At 35.9% G+C, this 19,317-nt stretch overlaps 1 protein-coding gene across 1 annotated transcript in view; it reads left to right on the top strand.

Moving 5' to 3' along the window:
* The window catches only part of TRPM7 (transient receptor potential cation channel subfamily M member 7), a 113,061-nt gene extending 96,430 nt beyond the window's left edge, over positions 1-16,631 (top strand). Inside the window, exons 32-39 of the mRNA XM_080807310.1 lie at positions 184-234; positions 316-381; positions 963-1,246; positions 1,380-1,462; positions 1,754-1,959; positions 6,626-6,677; positions 6,786-6,892; positions 15,141-16,631. Of these exons, the coding sequence (XP_080663436.1) occupies positions 184-234; positions 316-381; positions 963-1,246; positions 1,380-1,462; positions 1,754-1,959; positions 6,626-6,677; positions 6,786-6,892; positions 15,141-15,271 (980 nt within the window). The 3' untranslated portion in view covers positions 15,272-16,631. The remainder of the gene's footprint in view (positions 1-183; positions 235-315; positions 382-962; positions 1,247-1,379; positions 1,463-1,753; positions 1,960-6,625; positions 6,678-6,785; positions 6,893-15,140) is intronic.
* Positions 16,632-19,317: the final 2,686 nt, after the last annotated feature.

Raw genomic sequence — 19,317 nt, 5'->3', positions numbered from 1 at the left:
ACAGTTAGGACTAATCTGGCATAATAAAAAAGAGTAATATAGCAAACATGTGATGAATATATTTTACTGTCTTTCTCTGTTTTTGAGAAAAGCGCTTACATGAAGGAACTTAGGATGATTATAAGAGAATAAGCAAAAATTAGTACTTTTAAAAGGGTTTCATTTGTTTATTTGCCATTTTAGGTCTCGCTTCTCCATTTAAACCAGTTATGGATACAAATTACTACTACTCAGGTCAGTACTATTAAAAAACAAAATCTTAACAATATGTTGAGCTTTTAGGGATTTCATTATTTTTCTCTCATTTTTGTGCAGCTGTGGAAAGAAATAATTTGATGAGATTATCCCAGAGCATTCCATTTACTCCTGTGCCTCCAAGAGGTAAATCCTAAAAGTAAAGAAGTGAAAGGGAAAATAAACCTTTTATTAATAATGTGATATTTAACTATTATATAGAACATGGGTGGTGACAGAAGGAAGGGTCACATTAAGTATCAACTACATATAAATTTTAATTAGCAAGAGTCAAGTATGTTTTAAACAGAAGAAGGAATCATCAGAATTATTAGATTTCTCTGTTTCTGGCTTATCTAGAAGTAATAGTGTATTCTAATTCAGCAAGGGTCTTAATCCATTGTCTAGTAAAGAAAGCATAGATAATTTGACATCACAGGATTTATGGAACAGTTGCTTTCTTAAAAAGTTTCTCTTGGAAATGTTCATAATTTCAAAAATGCTTATCATTACTAAATACACATGAATTTTAGAAATATGTTAGAGATTTTAGAGATACTGAGAATTTGTTGCCCTTAAACTTCCTTTATAAAATGACAAACGACTTTGTCCAGTTCACTTTCTGTTCCTTACTTAATCTTAACAAAAGATACCTGCTAATTTTTGTCTACTTTGTCATTTTAAGAGAGTCATAATTTGACCTCAGAATGTGTCCATTCATCTTGCAGGTGAGCCTGTCACAGTATATCGCTTGGAAGAAAGTTCACCCAGTATACTGAATAACAGCATGTCTTCTTGGTCACAGCTCGGCCTCTGTGCCAAAATAGAGTTTTTAAGTAAAGAGGAGATGGGAGGCGGTTTACGGAGAGCTGTCAAAGTACAGTGTACCTGGTCAGAACATGATATCCTCAAATCAGGTCATCTTTATATTATCAAATCTTTTCTTCCTGAGGTGGTTAACACATGGTCAAGTATTTATAAAGAAGATACAGTTCTGCATCTCTGTCTCAGAGTAAGTGCTAGTGAATGCGTAGCAGTGGAACATTATTCAAGGTTCATCTTTTCACTTCTAAAGTTTGTTAAACCAAATAAGATCTTAGTTTCATTGTTCAACAAGGTGTTTTTTGTGTGGTGTTGTTCTGTAGGAAATTCAACAACAAAGAGCAGCACAGAAGCTCACATTTGCCTTCAACCAGATGAAACCCAAATCCATACCATATTCTCCAAGGTAAATCTTGAAATATTTCTTAACATCTTTTGGTTTTATGTGGGTAGCATTGTAGCATTCTTTTGACCTTCATTGTTAATGCTGAATATTTAATTATTTACCCATTTTAAAGCTCAATTATAATTTTGTTCTAATTTATTTAACTATTAATTAACTATTATAGTTAGTTAAAATAGTTAAATATAGTTAAAAATTCAACTATTTAAATTAAAGCTACTTAAATTTAAATAGCTAGAAATTTATTAATTATAAAACTATTAATTTCTAATCTATTTAACTATTTTTCATAAGGTTCCTTGAAGTTTTCCTGCTGTATTGCCATTCAGCAGGACAGTGGTTTGCTGTGGAAGAATGTATGACTGGAGAATTTAGAAAATACAACAATAATAATGGTGATGAGATTATTCCAACTAATACACTGGAAGAGATCATGCTAGCCTTTAGCCACTGGACTTATGAATATACAAGAGGGGAGTTACTAGTACTTGATTTACAAGGTAAATTTATTAAAGTATTGCTAAAGTGAAATTGTACAGTAGATTCTCACCTAGTCATATGTTATGAATGATAAACAGAAATCCACTAACTTATAGATAGGTAAAACCATGGGTCAGTAACGAAACTATTACTAAAAAGTAAGTAACAGCCATAGCATATAGCCATCAGGGCCCTGAATAGTGGCACCTTGTTATTTCAATTGTTATTTAGGTAATACAGATGTTTTGATAAGCAAAAACATATGCAATCCACTATTCTACTCTTAGATGTGTATGTAGCCCCAGTCTTTCTTTTCTTTTCTTTTCTTTTTTTTTAAGATTTTATTTATTTATTTGATAGAGAACACAAACAAGGTGGTATGGCAGGGAGAGGGAGGAACAGGCTCCCCTGCTGAGCAGAGAGCCTGGTGTAGAGCTCGATCCCAGGATCCTGGGATCATGATCTGAGCCGAAGGCAGATGTTTAACCAACTGAGCCAACCAGGCACCCCGTAGCTTCAGTCTTTTAAAATTATAAAGAGGGGGCGCCTGGGTGGCTCAGTGGGTTAAAGCCTCTGCCTTCGGCTCAGGTCATGGTCTCAGGGTCCTGGGATCGAGCCCTACATCGGGCTCTCTGCTTAGCAGGGAAGCCTGCTTCCTCCTCTCTCCCTGCCTGCCTGCCTCTCTGCCTACTTGTAATCTTTGTCTATCAAGGAAATAAAATCTTTTAAAAAAAATTATAAAGACTTTTTTGAAACAGTAACAAGTGTATCTGTTGTTCCTGATGTTTATGTTATATATTATTGTGACTTAAACTACCTAAATACTTAGTGGATTAAAACAACCATTTTATTTGCTTACAGTTCTTTGGTTCAGGAATTTGGATGGGACATAGTGAGGATGGCTCATCTCTGCTGTCTTCTCAGAGGGTTTGAATGGTTAGAGTGTAAGCATGGACAGCTTGCTGGAGTCAAATGTCTGCGGTTTCTGTTCACTGACATCTGAATCCCTCAGTTCTCCACCATGTGATCTCTCCACATGGCTGTTTAACTGGGGACTTTCTTTTAGCATGGTAGTTTCAGGTAGTTAAACTTTTACATAGCAGCTAACTTCCTCCAGAGAAAATGCAGTAACTCTTAGGACTAGGTCCAGAACTGGTGCAGATCTCTTCCTCTGCATTTTACAGTCCAGGTGATAAGGATAGCTCAGATTCAAGAGTTGGTGAATGGCTTCTGAGTAAATACTACTTGAGTAAAGTAGCGTGTATACAAAGAAGGAAAAACTGATCATAACCGTTTTTGCAGACAGACTCTCATACAGGTAAAAAGGGGGAAAAAACAGAAATGGTGGCTTGGAGAGGGCCAATTTGCTTACAGTAATGTCTGAAGCTTTACAACAGGGTCAAAGGAAAGTAAAATTTTATGAGTAATTTGCCAACTCTGCCTGAGTGGTACTTTCACATGATAGCTTCCATAATTTGTATTTCCTTAAAGAGCAGCCTTAATTTCAAATGTCAACACAGACCAGATTTCAAAATCACAAAGATGATTATTTAGAATGTTTATCACTTGATGACTTTATTATAGACATAAGTCACAAATATCAAGGATTGTGCTGAAAAGCAAATGGCATTGATTCAAGCTCAAGAAAGAAAATCTGTGTAAAAATAACTATCCTTTTTTTAGTAGTTCACCATTTTATATAAATGATTCAGTAGTAGATATAGTGATAACTGGCATATATTATTAGATGAGTCAATCCAGTTAAGTAAAAAGGATCTTAAAGTTTATTCTTTTTTTTTTTTAAAGATTTTATTTATTTGACAGACATAAATCACAAGTAGGCAGAGAGGCAGGCAGAGAGAGAGGAGGAAGCAGGCTCACCACTGAGCAGAGAGCCCGATGCGGGGCTCGATCCCAGGACCCTGGGATCACGACCCGAGCCGAAGGCAGAGGCTTTAACCCACTGAGCCACCCAGGCGCCCCTTAAAGTTAATTCTTAAATAAGTGTCATTTAATTATCTTCAAACATGCATAGGAGGTAAAGCCAAACTGTTTTTGTCTGAAACAGTCAATTTGAAAGATGAGAGTTAGTGTGCCAGGCTGGGTCATTTAGTAGGACTTGCAACTCCTTTTTTTTTTTTAAGATTTTATTTATTAATTTGAGAGAGTGTGTGTGTTTAAGCGGGGAAGGGGCAAAAGGCAATGGAAGCAGGGAGCCCAACACAGAGCTCCATCCCAGACCCCCAAGATCATGACCTGAACTGAAGATAGACACTTAACCAACTTAGCCACCCAGGCACCCTAGGACTTGGCAACTCTTGATCGCAGCATCATGAGTTCAAGCCCCATGTTGAGAGTAGAGCTTACTTCGAATAAATAAAAAGATGGAAGTTCTTTTCAATAAGCAAAGTAGTTGTGATGTTCTTTACATCATTAATATGTTCCTGGAGCCATTTTTCTTAGGAATATTTGACACAGTTACTACAGACAAGTTAAGCAATATAGAAATACATAAAGAACAGTTTTCCATCTTTACTGTTTTCTCTACCTCTGTGAAGACAAATACACAGAGGCTTCTTTTTTTTCCTTACTTTTTTTTTTTTTGTCTTTTTCTTAAGAGAGAGCGCAAGTGGGGAGGGGCAGAGGGAGAGAAAGGATCTTCAGCAGGCTCCATAGTGTGGAGCCCAACTCAGGGCTCAATCTCACGACCCTGAGATCATGACCTGAGCTGAAATCAAGAGTTGGACACTTCTGACTGAGCTACCCAGGCACTCCTTTCTGCCTTATTTTTAAATCATTTTGTTTTGTGTTGTGATTTTCCTCCAACTAGGATGATGCTGTGTGTGTGTGTGTCTGTGTGTGTGTGTATTTCACTTGGTTTTTTTCCTAATAGTATATCATGGGCATCTTTTGGGTCATTACTGATAAATCTAAGTTATTCCTTTTAATATCTGCATAACTTATAATATGGAGGAGTGACATTATTAACTTTTTTTTATTTTTTTTTTTGCTACTACAAACAATGCTGCAGCAAGCATACTCATGGACTACTACTTTTATTTCCATAACATAGATTCTTGAATTGGCTTAGTAAGAAGAGTTGAGTGCAATTTTTTTTTTTTTAGATTTTTTTTTAAATTAAATTTTTTATTTATTTTCAGCGTAACAGTATTCATTGTTTTTTCACCACACCCAGTGCTCCATGCAATCTGTGCCCTCCCTAATACCCACCACCTGGTTCCCCCAACCTCCTGCCCCCCGCCCCTTCAAAACCCTCCGGTTGTTTTTCAGAGTCCATAGTCTCTCATGGTTCATCTCCCCTTCCAATTTCCCTCAACTCCCTTCTCCTCTCCATCTACCCTTATATTTATTTTTGAGAGAGAGAGAGAGAGCCAGAGCACGAGCAGGGGGCTAGGGTAGAGGGAGAAGCAGACTCCTTGCTGATCAGGGAGCCTGATGCAGGATTCACTCCCAGGAGCCTGAGATCATGACTTGAGCCAAAAGCAGACAGCTAACTAACTGAGCCATCCAGGCGCCCCAGATGAGTACAATTTTAATAGCTGCTGCTGAGTTACTTTTCTAAAAGGGTAAGAGCACTGGAATTCATATGTAAGACTTTATGTGAGTGCCCGTTTCTCCGCAGACCTTTTTTTTTTTTTTTTTTTTAAAGGATTTATTTATTTATTTTATTTGGGAGAGGGGGAGAGAGAGAGAGCGCGCGCGCACACGTGGAGAGGAAGGGTAGTGGGAGGAGGAGAGAGTCAAGCGGACTCTGCACTGAGCATGATGCCAATGGGCTGGGGGCTCAATCTCACAATCCTGAGATCAGGACCTAAGCTAAAACCAAGAGCTGGGTGCTTAACTGACTGCACTACCCAGGTGCTCCTCCACTATTGAATATTCGTAATCTTTGCCAATCTGATAAGTAGTAGGTCAGTACGTAGTCTTTATTTATATGAATAAATAGATAAGAGAAACTGAAAATATTTAACTACACTTTTAATACCGCTGGGAAAGGATGAAGGTAAAGGAAGATGTTTGCAATCTTATTCTTCATGTAACCTGAATCTTGCAAGAAGATATATTCATGTGTTAATGTATGAGTTTTAAATATCCAAAACACTTTTAAAATGGCCTGTAAATTAGCTAATTGTTCTTTGCTAACTAAGTTGAAAAAAGGGATGGGGCACCTGGGTGACTCGGTTAAGAATCTGACTCTTGATTTCAGCCCAGGTCATGAGATGGAGCCCTGCATCCAGCTCTGTGCTCAGTGGGGAGTCTGCGTGAGGATTCTCTTCCTCTCCCCCTCTCTCTGCTTGCATTTGCTTGCTCTCTCTCTCTCAAATAAATAAATCTTAAAAAAGGTGGGGTCTCGAGATCATGTAGACCTTTTTTTTTTAACATAAGTAGATGTTTATTTGCAACTTTGTCCCTGTTTGCATCACAAGCAAGTGCCATTGACCAACTCTGACAGTTAACTCTATTCCTGGTGTAGGAGCTGTTTGTCTTTGGTACAGTGTTAAGGTCATAAATCAGATTATGAAATAACAAGAGAGAAAAACTACAGTCTTGAATAGTTTTAACATACATGTTTGATGCTGTAAAAATCTCATGATTTTTCATTATGCAAATGTCAGCGTTTATAACAATCATATAAATTGTCTTTTTTTATATATACATATCAAGGTGTGGGTGAAAATTTGACTGATCCATCTGTGATTAAAGCAGAAGAAAAGAGGTAATAAATTTTTAAAATTTCATTAAGATACTTTATAATTTTAAATTCTACATTTGTTTGCATCAACTGCCTTTTTTTTTTTTTTTTTTTAAACTACCGATTCCGCAGATCCTGTGATATGGTTTTTGGCCCAGCAAATCTAGGTGAAGATGCAATAAAAAACTTCAGAGCAAAACATCACTGTAATTCTTGTTGTAGAAAGCTTAAACTTCCAGGTAAACATTTTCTTAACCAGTCTAATTTATAAGTTGTTAGGAAATTTGGTTACTACTATACTTCATAAAACCAAGGGCACAAATACACATTATTTAACAAATGGCTCTATGCTTTCTTTAATTGTTTATAAAAATACAAAGTTCTTTGATTTAGTACATATTGATGATGTGTCTGTTGGATGCCAAGAATTGTACTAGATGTTGACAATACAGTAGTGAACCAGACAAATGCCCTCTATGGAATTTAGTCAAATCTTTAATACTGACAGGATTAACAGGGAATTTTAGGACTGTATAAATGCCAAACAGAAGAACTAGAACAGATTAGCAAATCACTTAACACAAACTTAAGAGGTTGGGGAATCCTACCTGGGGAATTGACAGACTGCCTAAAATTGGAGGTTGAATAGACTTTCAAGTTAGCCTGGCAGAGTTGGAGAAAGAGTAGTCTATGAAGCAGGAACAGATATATTCTCTCAGGATTGTAATTTTTTATATTTAAAGAATTATAAATTATGATTGAATCTAAGAGCACAAACCAGTGGTTCTCACCCTGTGGTGTGCATCAGCATCCTTGTGGAACTTCTTAAAAATTATAGGTCTCTGGGACTCACCCTTGAGTTGTATTTTTTAAAGTCCCTGTCATTATGACCAATAATGCAATAGTTAGAACCAGACTGCATGGCTCCAGAAAATACCTACATTATAGAGGTGTAGTTTTTGTTTGCTTATTTGTTTGAGGATTAAATGAGTTGGTATTTGTGAAGTATTTAGAACAGTGCCAGGTATATAGTAAGCATGTAAATGGTATGTTTTTTAACTTCTTAGTTGTTCGTTATGAGTATACAAGAAATACCATTAATTTTTATGTTTGTTTTTTGTTTATTGACTTGTATCCTGCAACCTTTCTAAACTCACTTAATTCTAGGAGTTGTTTTTGTTTTGTTTTATAAACTCCCTGAAATTTTCTGTGTAGATAGTAGAGACAGTTAAATTACTTCTTTTCCGGGGCGCCTGGGTGGCTCAGTGGGTTAAAGCCTCTGCCTTCGGTTCAGGTCATGGTCCCGGGGTCCTGGGATCGAGCCCTGCATCGGGCTCTCTGCTCAGCAGGGAGCCTGCTTCCTCCTCTCTCTCTGCTGCCTGCCTCTCTGCCTACTTGTGAGCTCTGTCTGTCAAATAAATAAATAAAATCTTTAAAATTAAAAAAAAAAATTCCTTCTTTTCCAACCTACATACCTTTTTTTTCTTTTTCTTGACTTTTGCACTGACAAGGAATTCTAGTACAGTGTTGAATAGGAATAGTGAAGGTAGACTCTGCCTTGTTCCCAGTCTTAAAGGGAAAGTGTTCAGTCCTCCACCATTAACATGATGTTAGCTTGTAAGGGTTTTGTAGATGTACTTCATGAGGTTAAGAAAATTTTCTTCTACTTGTTTCTTGAAAATGCTTATCCTGAATGATGTTTAATTTTGTCAGGTTTTGTTTTTTTTTTTTACATCTATTTATATGATCATTTGTTTTTTCTTCTTTAATAGGTTAATATTACATTGTATTGCATTGATTTTTGAAATGTTGAACCAGTCATTCAGGACAAGCTGCTTTGTCATGATATATTATCCTTTTTTATGTATTGTTGAACTCTGTTTGCTCATATTTTGTTGAGGGTTTTTTATCTGTGTGCATAAATAATATTGTTCTGTGTTTCTTTTACCTTGTACTGTCTTTTGGTATCAGGATAGTACTGACCTTAAAAATAAGTTAGAAATGTTCATACTTCTTTTGTTTTGGGGACTCTCCCCCTTTTAAATGTTTGGTAGAGTTGTCTAGTGAAGCCATCTCATTGTAAACTACTTTGTCAGATTGTTTTAAATAAGTTTAATTTTTCAGGCAGATATATGACTATTGGGGTTATCCATTTTTTTTTTAGTGAGTTTTAGTAGTTTGTGTCTTTTAAGGAATTGGCTTATTTAAATTGTCAAATTTATGGGCATAGGATTATTTATATACTAATCTTATATTTTTAATGTTTGGGGTCTCTTGAATCCTCTCTGTTATTATGGTAATTTGTCTTTTTTTGTTTCTTCATTATTCTGGTTACAGTGTCAATTTTATTGATACTTTGAAAGAACGAACTTTTCATTGTTTTACTCTACTTTCTGTTTTCAATTTTACTGATTTATTCTCTTTCTTATTTCTGTTTTTCTACTGGCTTTCATCTAGTTTGTTCTTTCTCTCATTTGTTAAGGAAAAAAGCTTAGATTATTGATTTAAGACCCTTTTTTGTTTTTTATTTATTTTTTATTTTTTTAAAGATTTTATTTATTCATTGACAGAGAGAGACAGCAAGAGGGGGAATACAAGCAGGGGAAGTGGAAGAGGGAGAAACGCAGGGCTCCATCTCAGGACCCTGGGATGATGACCCAAGCTGAAGGCAGACGCTTAACGACTGAGCCACCCAGGCACCCTGAGACCTTTTTTAAAAAAATTTATTTATTTATTTTTATTGACATAATGTATTATTTGTTTCAGGGTTACAGGTGTATGATTCATCAGTCTTACACAATACACAGTGCTCGCCACAACACATACCCTCCCCAGTGTCCATCACCCAGCCATTCCATCCCTCCACCCTCCTCCAGTCCAGCAACCTTCAGTTTGTTTCCTGAGATTAAGAGTCTCTTATGGTTTGTCTCCCTCTCTGGTTTCATCTGTTTCATTTTTTCCTCTCTTCCCCTATGATCATCTGCCTTGTTTCTCAAATTCCACATATCAGTGAGATCATACGATAATTATCTTTCTCTGATTGACTTATTTCCTTTAGCATAATATCCTCTAATTCTGTTGACATTGATGCAAATGGCAAGATTTCATTTTTTGGTGGCTGCCTACTATTCGTGTGTGTGTGTGTGTGTGTACATCTTCTTTATCCATTCATCTGTTGATAGACATCTGGGCTCTTTCCATAGTTTGGCTATTGTGGACGTTGCTGTAACCATTGGGGTGCACGTGCCCCTTCGGATTACTACATTTGTATCAATGGGGGATTTGAGACCTTTGCTAAGAAAACATTTACTGCTATAAATTTCTCTTTAAGCATTACACTGTTTGCATCCCATAAATTTTGGTATGTTTTATTTTTAGTTTTATTAAAAATATTTCTTATTAAAAAATAAAAAATAATAAAGTGTTTCTTATTTTTCTTGACCTTGTTTTCTGACCTAGGGACTATTTAGAAGTGTTTTTCTTAGCTCTCAAATATATGTTAATTTTCCAGATAACTTTCTGTTGTTGACTTTTTTTTTAAATTCCATTATAAGAGAGCATGCTTTTTTGTATGATTTCAATTTTGAAAGTTTTTTTTTAACCTTAATATAGTTTCTCTGTGAATGTTACATATCTACTTGAAGAGAATATTATAATGTTGATGGAATGTTCTATAAATGTTAATTATGGAAAGTTTTTTGATAATGTTCAGGTTTTCTGATATCCTTGATGTTTTGTCTCCTTGTTCTGTTGATTACTTAGAAAGGAGGTCTTGAAAGTACAGTTATGGATTTGTCTGTGTTGCCTTTCAGTTCGTCAGTTTTTTCTTCATGTGTTTCAAAGTTTTGTCCTTAGGTACATACACATTTACAGTTGTTATGTCTTCTTGGTGAATTGATTCTTTTTATTGTTATGGAACGCCATGGTAATTTTCCTTGTTCTGAGAAGTCTGCTTTGTCTGATATTAACATAGCTACTCCAGCTATTTTTTGATAAATGCTTTTATCAAATATATTTTCCCATTCTGTTTACCTATATATGTTAATTGTATTTAAAGTGGGTTTCTTTAAAAGAAAAAAGGTGGGATCCAAGCATACAGTTGGGTCTTAGGTTTAATTTGTTTTTTGTTTTTAAGTTTACAGTTTCCATTTTTAACTGGCATTTCAGACTTTATACATTTAATGTAATTATTGATGTGGTTAGATTTAGGTCTTATTTTCTTGTTTTCTGATTGACGCCTTTGGTTTGTTTATTTTGTTTGTTTGTTTCCACCCCTCTTTTCTGTTTCAGTATTCTGTTTTATCTCTATGTGTAGTTTTTTAGTGCTTGCTCTTAGTTTTTCCTAACAAGAATATGTGTGTTTTGCTTTTTGTTCATGAAGGGTATTTTTACTGGATCTAGAATTTTAGGTTGATACTATTTTCTTTCAGGGCTTAGAAAATGTTCTGTCTCTGGCCTGTGCTACCTCTGATGAAAATTCCACAGTCGTTTGAATTGTTCTTTCCCTTTGTGTAATGTGTCATTATAATCTAGCTCCTTTCAAAATTTGAATTTTTAGTGGTTCAATTCTGATACGTCTACTTATAGCTTTCTCTGAGTTTATCTTGATTCAGGTTGACTTAGCTTCTTGAATTTATAAATTTACGATTTTTACCAAATTTGGGGAGTTTTTAGCTCTTCAAGTATTTGTTCTGCATCAGTCTCTTTTCATCTCTTTCTGGAACGCCCATAAGAATATTAGACTTCTTGATACTGTTTCGCAGGGACTTGGGTCTCTGATTTTTTTTCTTAAAAATTATTTTTTATCTGTTATTTATATTGGATAATTTCGATTGATGTATCAAGTTCATGGACTCTTTCCTTATTCTTCATTTTTTGGTTCTCCTACCCATGCACTGGATTTGTTGTTTCAGTTATATTTTCCAGCCCTATAACTTCCTTTTGGTTCCTTTTAAGCTGATATTTCTCTGCTGAAAACTTGTTTTTCTATTCTTCTTAGGTCTGTTTGCCCTGTGTCATGGAGTGTGGTTATAGTAGCTGGTTTAAAGTCTTTAATCGTTCCATCTCAGTAATCTTGAGGTTGGCATGTCTTGTCTTTTTTTTTTTTTTTTTAAGATTTTTTTTTTTTTTTTTTTTGGACAGAGATCACAAGTAGGCAGAGAGGCAGACAGAGAGAGAGAGAGAGGGAAGCAGGCTCCCCGCTGAGCAGAGAGCCCAATGTGGGACTCGATCCCAGGACCCTGAGATCGTGACCCGAGCCGAAGGCAGCGGCTTAACCCACTGAGCCACCCAGGTGCCCGGCATGTCTTGTCTTTTTTGAGATTCTTTGAGATATTTCTAGTTCTTTGTATCTCCAATAATTTTAGCTGGATATTTTGAAATTATGAGATTCTGGGTCATATTAAAAATACTCTAAAGAGTGTTGATTTTTGTTGTTTATGTTAGTAGGCAGCTCAGTTAAGCTCAGTTTACAATCCCCGTCTACCTTTTGTATATGTGATTCCAATGTCAGTTTGGTTTTCAAAGCCTTTGCAGTATTACTCTGATTTCTTTCACTGTAAACAGACATGGTCAAGTCTAGGAACTGACTGGAGGTTTGCACCGTAAGTTTAGCCCTCAAAGCCTCTCCTGTGCTATCTTTCCAAATCTGTGCCATTAGAGGGTGAACTTGGGATTTCTTATACAAATTTAGAGTGCCCCTCTCCATTTTCTTCCATTCCATGATTTCTTCCATATTTTGTGATTCTGAAGGGCCTCTTTTGGGGCAAGGTGGAGGGGCCGGGGACAGAGCAGGTACTCTGATTAGAAAGCCAGGATTGTGGTCTCCCTATATTGTCGTACATTTCCTTCAACTGAGTCCATTTCTGATACTAAGTGTCAAGGAAAAAGAGAAACTTTTTAAATCATAAAGATAGTGATTTTTAGTTCTTGTGGTCCCAGGGAAGGGCTTTTATCTTGGAATTACAGGTACTTGCTCAGCTGCCACCACCCTGAGTCCCTCTCTGTGACTGGGGGTTGTCTTAGGTAACATCCAGAGGAGCAAAAAGAGAAAAATAAGAAAGAGGGCATTTCCCTCAAGATTCTCCATTCCACAGAGTCCTCCTTCCTGATCCTCTGGCCAGGAAATTCTAGAGTTTTTTCTGTCCATGCTCACGGTACATTTCTGAGATCAAGCTGTATGTAATTCTAAGCCTGGAAATAAGAGAGGGGGAAGAAACCCCAGAACACTAACCACTAATCGAGGTCATTCTTCAAGTTTTGATCCCCTTCCTCGATGTGTTTGCTCACTCTTTTCAGGAGTGTCAGATAGTGGCCTTATGTTTATGTGAAGGGTTTTAACTTGTACTATGTGGAAAAAATAAAATTGAATGTGCTTAGTCCGTTTCAGCCAAAACTAGAACATAACAGTGGTGAATTTAACAGGCAGCCCAGATAAATTTTTATTTGGTTATTATACAGTAAATTATATTACTTAAAATGGTATATAAATTATGTGTCATTTGGAGCCAATGATATTTTAAATGTAGTATATGTATTTTTTAAATTATTATTATAATCAGGATTTTATAGCTTGAAAGAGACCTTAAAAGCAATCCAGTCAAAATCTGTCGTTGTCCAGAACATATCATTAGAAGTCACATGATTTGTCCATGGTTACACCATAAGTTAACATTTTCAGGACTTGAATTATAAGTGGGTTTCTCTTCATTGTTCTTGGTGTATGATATAGCTATAAATTAATTTGCATTCCCTAAGACCATAGTGACACAGTCTTGGAATTAAAAATTTATCGAAACTTACTCATATAATGTAGCAAGTATGTATTTGTTTATTGAATACAGGCTATCACTCAAAATAAAGAGTTCATATTCTGAGTGCCAGTTCTATTTTATGTAGAGATAAAGAAGTATATGGATATATGTAGGACTGTGGTTAGTTTTAAGTTAAATTTGTTATTATTGCATTGTTTTCCAATTCTGCAGCCATTGTCTATAACTCCCAAAGTGATTTCATCCTATCCCATATCTATAAATGTAATCCAAATACATTGATAATATCAAACTGAACTGAAGACATACTGTCTTTCCTGAGCTCCTGTTTCTGTATTCAGTTTCCTACATCTCTGCTGGGATACCTTACAGCATCTTTATAAGTAGTATGTCCATTGTAGAACTCCGGACTCATTTCTCACCCCTACACTTCCCTATCTCATTGTTTACCCAGTTGCTCAGGCTCAAAACTTAAACGCTGATTGGTTTTTCTTCTCTCACCTTTCATAGCCAATCTGTCAAATTCTGTCTACTCTTTTTCTGAAAGAAGTCTTCCTAGAATTCATCTGTTTCTCTTAATCCTCATTGCCACCATTCGTTTCCTGTGTTCTTGCTAAATGCCCTTAACAAGACTTCACATGACAGTCAGAATAGTCACTTAAATTTGATTATGTTTCTCCTTCAACACTATTTAATACCGTCAGGTTCATACTTACCATAGCTTGCATCCCATAGATCAGGGGTCAACAACTTTGCTGTAAAAGGCAAAGTGGTAAAGTATTTTAGGGTTTGTGGGCCATATGGCCTATGTCACAGCTCCCTGGCTCTACCGTGGTAGTGCAGAAATAGACAAAGGCAGTCTAAACAAATAAGCATGGCTCATTCCAATAAAACTATTTACATGGTGGACATCGGGGAGGGTGTGTGCTATGGTGAGTGCTATGAATTGTGTAAGACTGATGAATCACAGATCTGTACCCCTGAAACAAATAATACATTATATGTTAATTTTAAAAAGTTAAAAAAAAAAAAAAGGCAGCAGGTGAGATTTGGCTCACTTACTGTATTTTGATAACCCTTGGCCAGTAACTTCTGCTTGACCCGATTTTCTACTAGTCTTCCCCTTAGTTACTGCATTTGAGCATGCTGTCTTCTTGCTATTTGTAGGAAACACCAAGTCCATTTCCTTTTTACAGTCTGCAGTTATCTTCCCTCTACCTAGAACACACTTCCTGGAGCTTTGAGTCCTGTCTCAATATTCAGGTCTTCACTCACATATGACCTCCTGTGCCTCTTCTGCCTAACCTTAAAAGAATCAGCTTATACCATCTTCTCTCTGGCCCTCATCATACTGTTTCCTTCAGAGCCCTTATTATTGCACAATTCTGTTATTTTTTTGTTTCTCTTCAGCCACAAGAATATAAGCTCCATGAGAGCAAGGACCTTGTTTGCCTTGCTTATTACTGTGTTTCCACTCTTACATAAGTTACTGACTCATGGTTAGAACATAATACTTATTTGTTGAATGAATTCATTTTTATGTGTGTAAATTTTGTGACTTTTGGATTTAAAACAATCTGCTAGACTATAGATCTGGCACATTTGGAAGAAAATTGGTTTAGAAAATGTTAATTTTTCATTTCTCTGAAATACTGACCTTTTTTTTTCTTTCTTTCTTTCTTTTTTTTTTTTTTTTTTGTTGTGGGTATGAATATAGATCTGAAGAGGAATGACTATACTCCTGATAAAATTCTATTTCCTCAGGATGAGCCTTCAGATTTGACTCTTCAGCCTGGAAATTCCACCAAAGAATCAGAATCAACTAATTCTATTCGTCTGATGTTATAATATTACTGAATCATTGGTTTTGCCTACACCTCACAAAAATGTTACCTTGTCATTTTTCCTTCAGGAGGAAATTGTTGAGTAATAGAGAAAAATGTGTGCAAATGAACGTGCTAATTCAGGCACAGTTAAAAGGTTAATATTCTTTTGACCTGATTAAAGTTGTCAGTCAGGAACTCCCTCTAGGATACAGCTGGCAGCTGGTAAATTTTTAAGGTAAAGGAAAATTAGTATTTATAACTTTTTAAAGGGCTCTTTTTAGCAGAAGATTCATTTGACTTTGTTCTGATGAGGGTGATACCCTCTGTCATGCGGTGCAATACCATTAACCAAAGTTAAGTGTCTGTGCAGATTTTCTTGGCAGCTGGTTTACTGCCATTCAGCTAGTGAAATGAAGAAATCACCCAGCCTTTTGGTTAAATGGCAAGATGTCTTCCTCAGTGTGTTTTAGTGTGTTCAGTGGTGATGTCACTAGTTCCCAGCTAGATGCTTATTGGCCATGGGAAAGGAGATGACTTACTATTCTAGATCCATAGGGACACAAGAACCCTGAGCTGAAAACCATTTTCTAAGAGGGATTTTTGTGAATCAGGATTAGGCTCCATATTTAAAGATGGAGGCGGGTTTTTTGTTAAATAGAGCCCAAATTGTGCAGAAGTATTAGGTTTTTTTTTTGTTTTTTTAACATTGTTTTATCAAGTCCTTGTTAAGTAGAAGAAAGCCATGGTAGACTGGTATAATCTAAATATATCAGAGAGAAACTTAACTCACTGTTCAAGAGAAGCTACCTTGTAAAAAAAGTTCAAGTGCTTTTTTCCTATCTCTATTTGTAGTGACAACCTGGAAGCTACATACTTCTCCAAAGATTTTATTGACCAGTATATCAAATCAGAATGTAAACATAAATTCTTGCATATATTTAAAATTGTGTAGGAACATCTGAACATGATTATTGTTTGTGGTACTTACTTAAGAAATTGAGTTGCATTATCATTATGTGATGTCGGGAGATTGCAATGTAACTTTATGCAAATAAAATGTAATTTAACTGCCCCAGATATTGTTGAATACTCAACAACAAGAAAAGCTTTCATCTGACTAAAGTTTTATGCTTTTTTTTCTTTTTGTTTGTTTCCTAGGTACTAATTTTAATTTTTATTTAGGAAGGAGCAGTGTAAATCTTACTTGTATTCAGTAGTGTATCTCATAGATACAGACAAGGCAAGAAGAGATAAGCTGTTTAAATAGTGTTTAATATTAAAGGGGGGGAGAAAAAGTGTATTAAAGATATTATACTATATACATTTTGTATATCATAAAATCTTTAAAAGAAATTAAATAAATTTATTCTTGTTTACAAATGTTTAGTGAGTTTAATCATTCTGAAAAATTGTCTAATGTTTTCAAAGTGTCTTGGTTTTTTTATTTTCAGAGTATCAATGTTTTTAAATGAACCATTTTGTATACTTAAGCTTTTTCACTTCCTGTCCTGTATATTGTTCAGAGTGGTCTTGTTTCCTACCCTTTCTCTCTTTTTTTAAAGATTTATTTTTAAAGAGAGAGAGAGATCAAGCATGTGCAAGCCAGGGGAGGGTTAGACGGAGAGAATCTCATGCAAACTCCCCACTGAGCATGGAGCTCGATGTGGGGCTTGATCCCACGACCCCGAGATCATGACCTGAGCTGAAATCAAGAGTCAGATGTTTAACCAACTGAACTACCCAGGGGCCCCCCCACCCTTTAAAAATCTGTTTCTTGTTATGTCAGATATAGAGATATGGGTTATCACTATGTTTAATTTTATGTTGATTATTCTCACCAGATAGTAGTGAACATTTATGTAGTACTTAATATATGCCAGGCATTAATTCTAAGTACTTTACATATGTTTACCCATTTAATCCTTAAAACAGTCTTATGAAATAGCTATTATATTATCATGAAATTAGAAAATAAAAGCGTTAGGTAAAGTAACTTTCCTAAGATTCTTATAATTAGTATGTAGCAGCACTAGGATTCAAACCCAGGAAGACTTGCTTTTTTTGTACGCTCCTGAGCTTCATGTTATGTTGACTTTGAAGCATAATGATGAATCATTTCTGTACCAGTTCCTGCTTTCTTTTATAAATCTACTCCATAACTTCTCTTTGCTAATTCTGGAGAGTAACAGTTTTCCTGAAAACCCTATTTCTCATTCCAAAGAAGTGTGATCTTTAGATTACTGGATTTCATCCTTATTACTCTGGTCCAAAAGTGTCTGTTTGCTTAATTTCTGTAACATTTTTTTCTCAGGTTCATCCTACTGAGAACAAAGCTCCATCTCTTTACCAAATTACTTCTTAAAACACTGCAGATGTTCTTTGATAATATGCCTTCATCAGTTTGGTTACATATGAGCCATCATCATTTTAAAAGTAACGTGTGGTTGGTTGTATTGGAACATAAGGTAAAGATTCTAAAGTGTAAAGAAAAATATAAAAATTACCCTCATTTCCCATCCTTAAGTTGAACTGTGTTGTTTTATAGTTACATCTCTTTTTACCCCATTAGATTATACAACTTCACAGAGGAAAGAACCCCTTCAAGTTTTTCACTCCTATAGCGCCCAACACCTTACATAGTACATGATTTGTGATAGGCACAGCATTTAGAAGAAACTTTTTTAAAAAATGTTTTTCTGCAATACCAGACTTTGTCTTGAGGAAGATAGATCATAGTGATATATAGTCTTTTGTGTTTAAGTGGACAATCAAGGCAAGAGTACCCAATAAATAGCCATTTGTCACTCAGATCAAGTAATTACTTGCAGGGAAGAATACATCTACAGGCAGGGATTTTTGTGATCCTCCTCATTTACCGGATCTGCTTTCATTGTTCCCTAGCTAGGTTTCACACAAGGTATCTGTATTTGAGGAAACTGGCCCCTCAGATCTGTCACAACTAGCACTATTAATGTAATACTTAGTCATTATGTACTGGAGTGAAGTCTCTCAACCACTCTGTCTCTGAAAACTTGGTCTGTGTTACCAGCTGAGAGCTGTCTTACTTATTTTTGTATTTCCCTTAGTGACTTGCTGGCATGTGTGTCATAGACTATAGATGCTCAATAAATACGTGTTGAAGAAGTACCACAGCATATTTCCAATATTAGACCATCTGTGAGCTTTTCCTTAGGTAAAATCCCAAGCTGTTGTTTTGAACCTCTCTGAAATATGTTTTTCTTCTCTTTGGAAATTGCTCAAACCGGAGTTTCTGACTGGGGTCCATGATAAGGCCTTAGTGTTCATGGGCAGGAAGCAGGGAGGGAGAGCACATGGTTATTCTTAAGAAAAGCTGCATGCTCCAGTCCACAATGAAGAGCACCAGTCAAAACTGCGTGCTTTCATGTGTTGCCCCACTGCACACGTAGCCCTCTCCTTTACTGTTCTGTTCTTGGGATTTCTATGTAGTCTGCATCAGTGGAACTTCTCTTCCTTTTTTTTTTTTTTTTAAATATGAGGAAAACTATTTTTTTAAAGATTTTATTTATTTATTTGACAGATTGCAAGTAGGCAGAGAGGCAGGCAGAGAGAGGAGGAAGCAGGCTCCCCACAGAGCCAAGAGCCCAATGTGGAGCTCGATCCTAGGACCCTGAGATCACAAGCCAAAGGCAGAGGCTTTAACCCACTGAGCCACCCAGGCGCCCCTCTTCCATTTTAATTATAAATGTCTTAGTATGTGTTTCTAAAATATGAGAACTATGATATATTTACACCTAAAAAATTAAGTTCCTTAATACCAGAAAGTGTCATTCTCAAAAAAAAATTTTTTTTACAATTTGGTTCAGTCAGGACCCAGTTGAAATTTATTATACATTGCAGTTGCTTGATTTGTCTTTAAAATTTTAATATATAGGCTTCTCTTGCCATCTCCCCCGCCCACCACCACATAGTTTATTTTTTAAAGAACCCAGTTGTTTGTTCTAAGAAGTTTCCCACATTCAGGGTTTTGCTGACTATTTCCCTTAGGTGCCATTTACATGTTTCTGTTTCTTGAATATGCCGTGAACT

This window comes from Martes martes (assembly GCF_963455335.1).
Source record: "Martes martes genome assembly, chromosome: 7".
Taxonomy (NCBI): Eukaryota; Metazoa; Chordata; class Mammalia; order Carnivora; family Mustelidae; genus Martes; species Martes martes.
The sequence above is the reverse complement of the archived record's forward strand: the minus strand, read 5'-3'. Positions and strand labels throughout refer to the sequence as shown.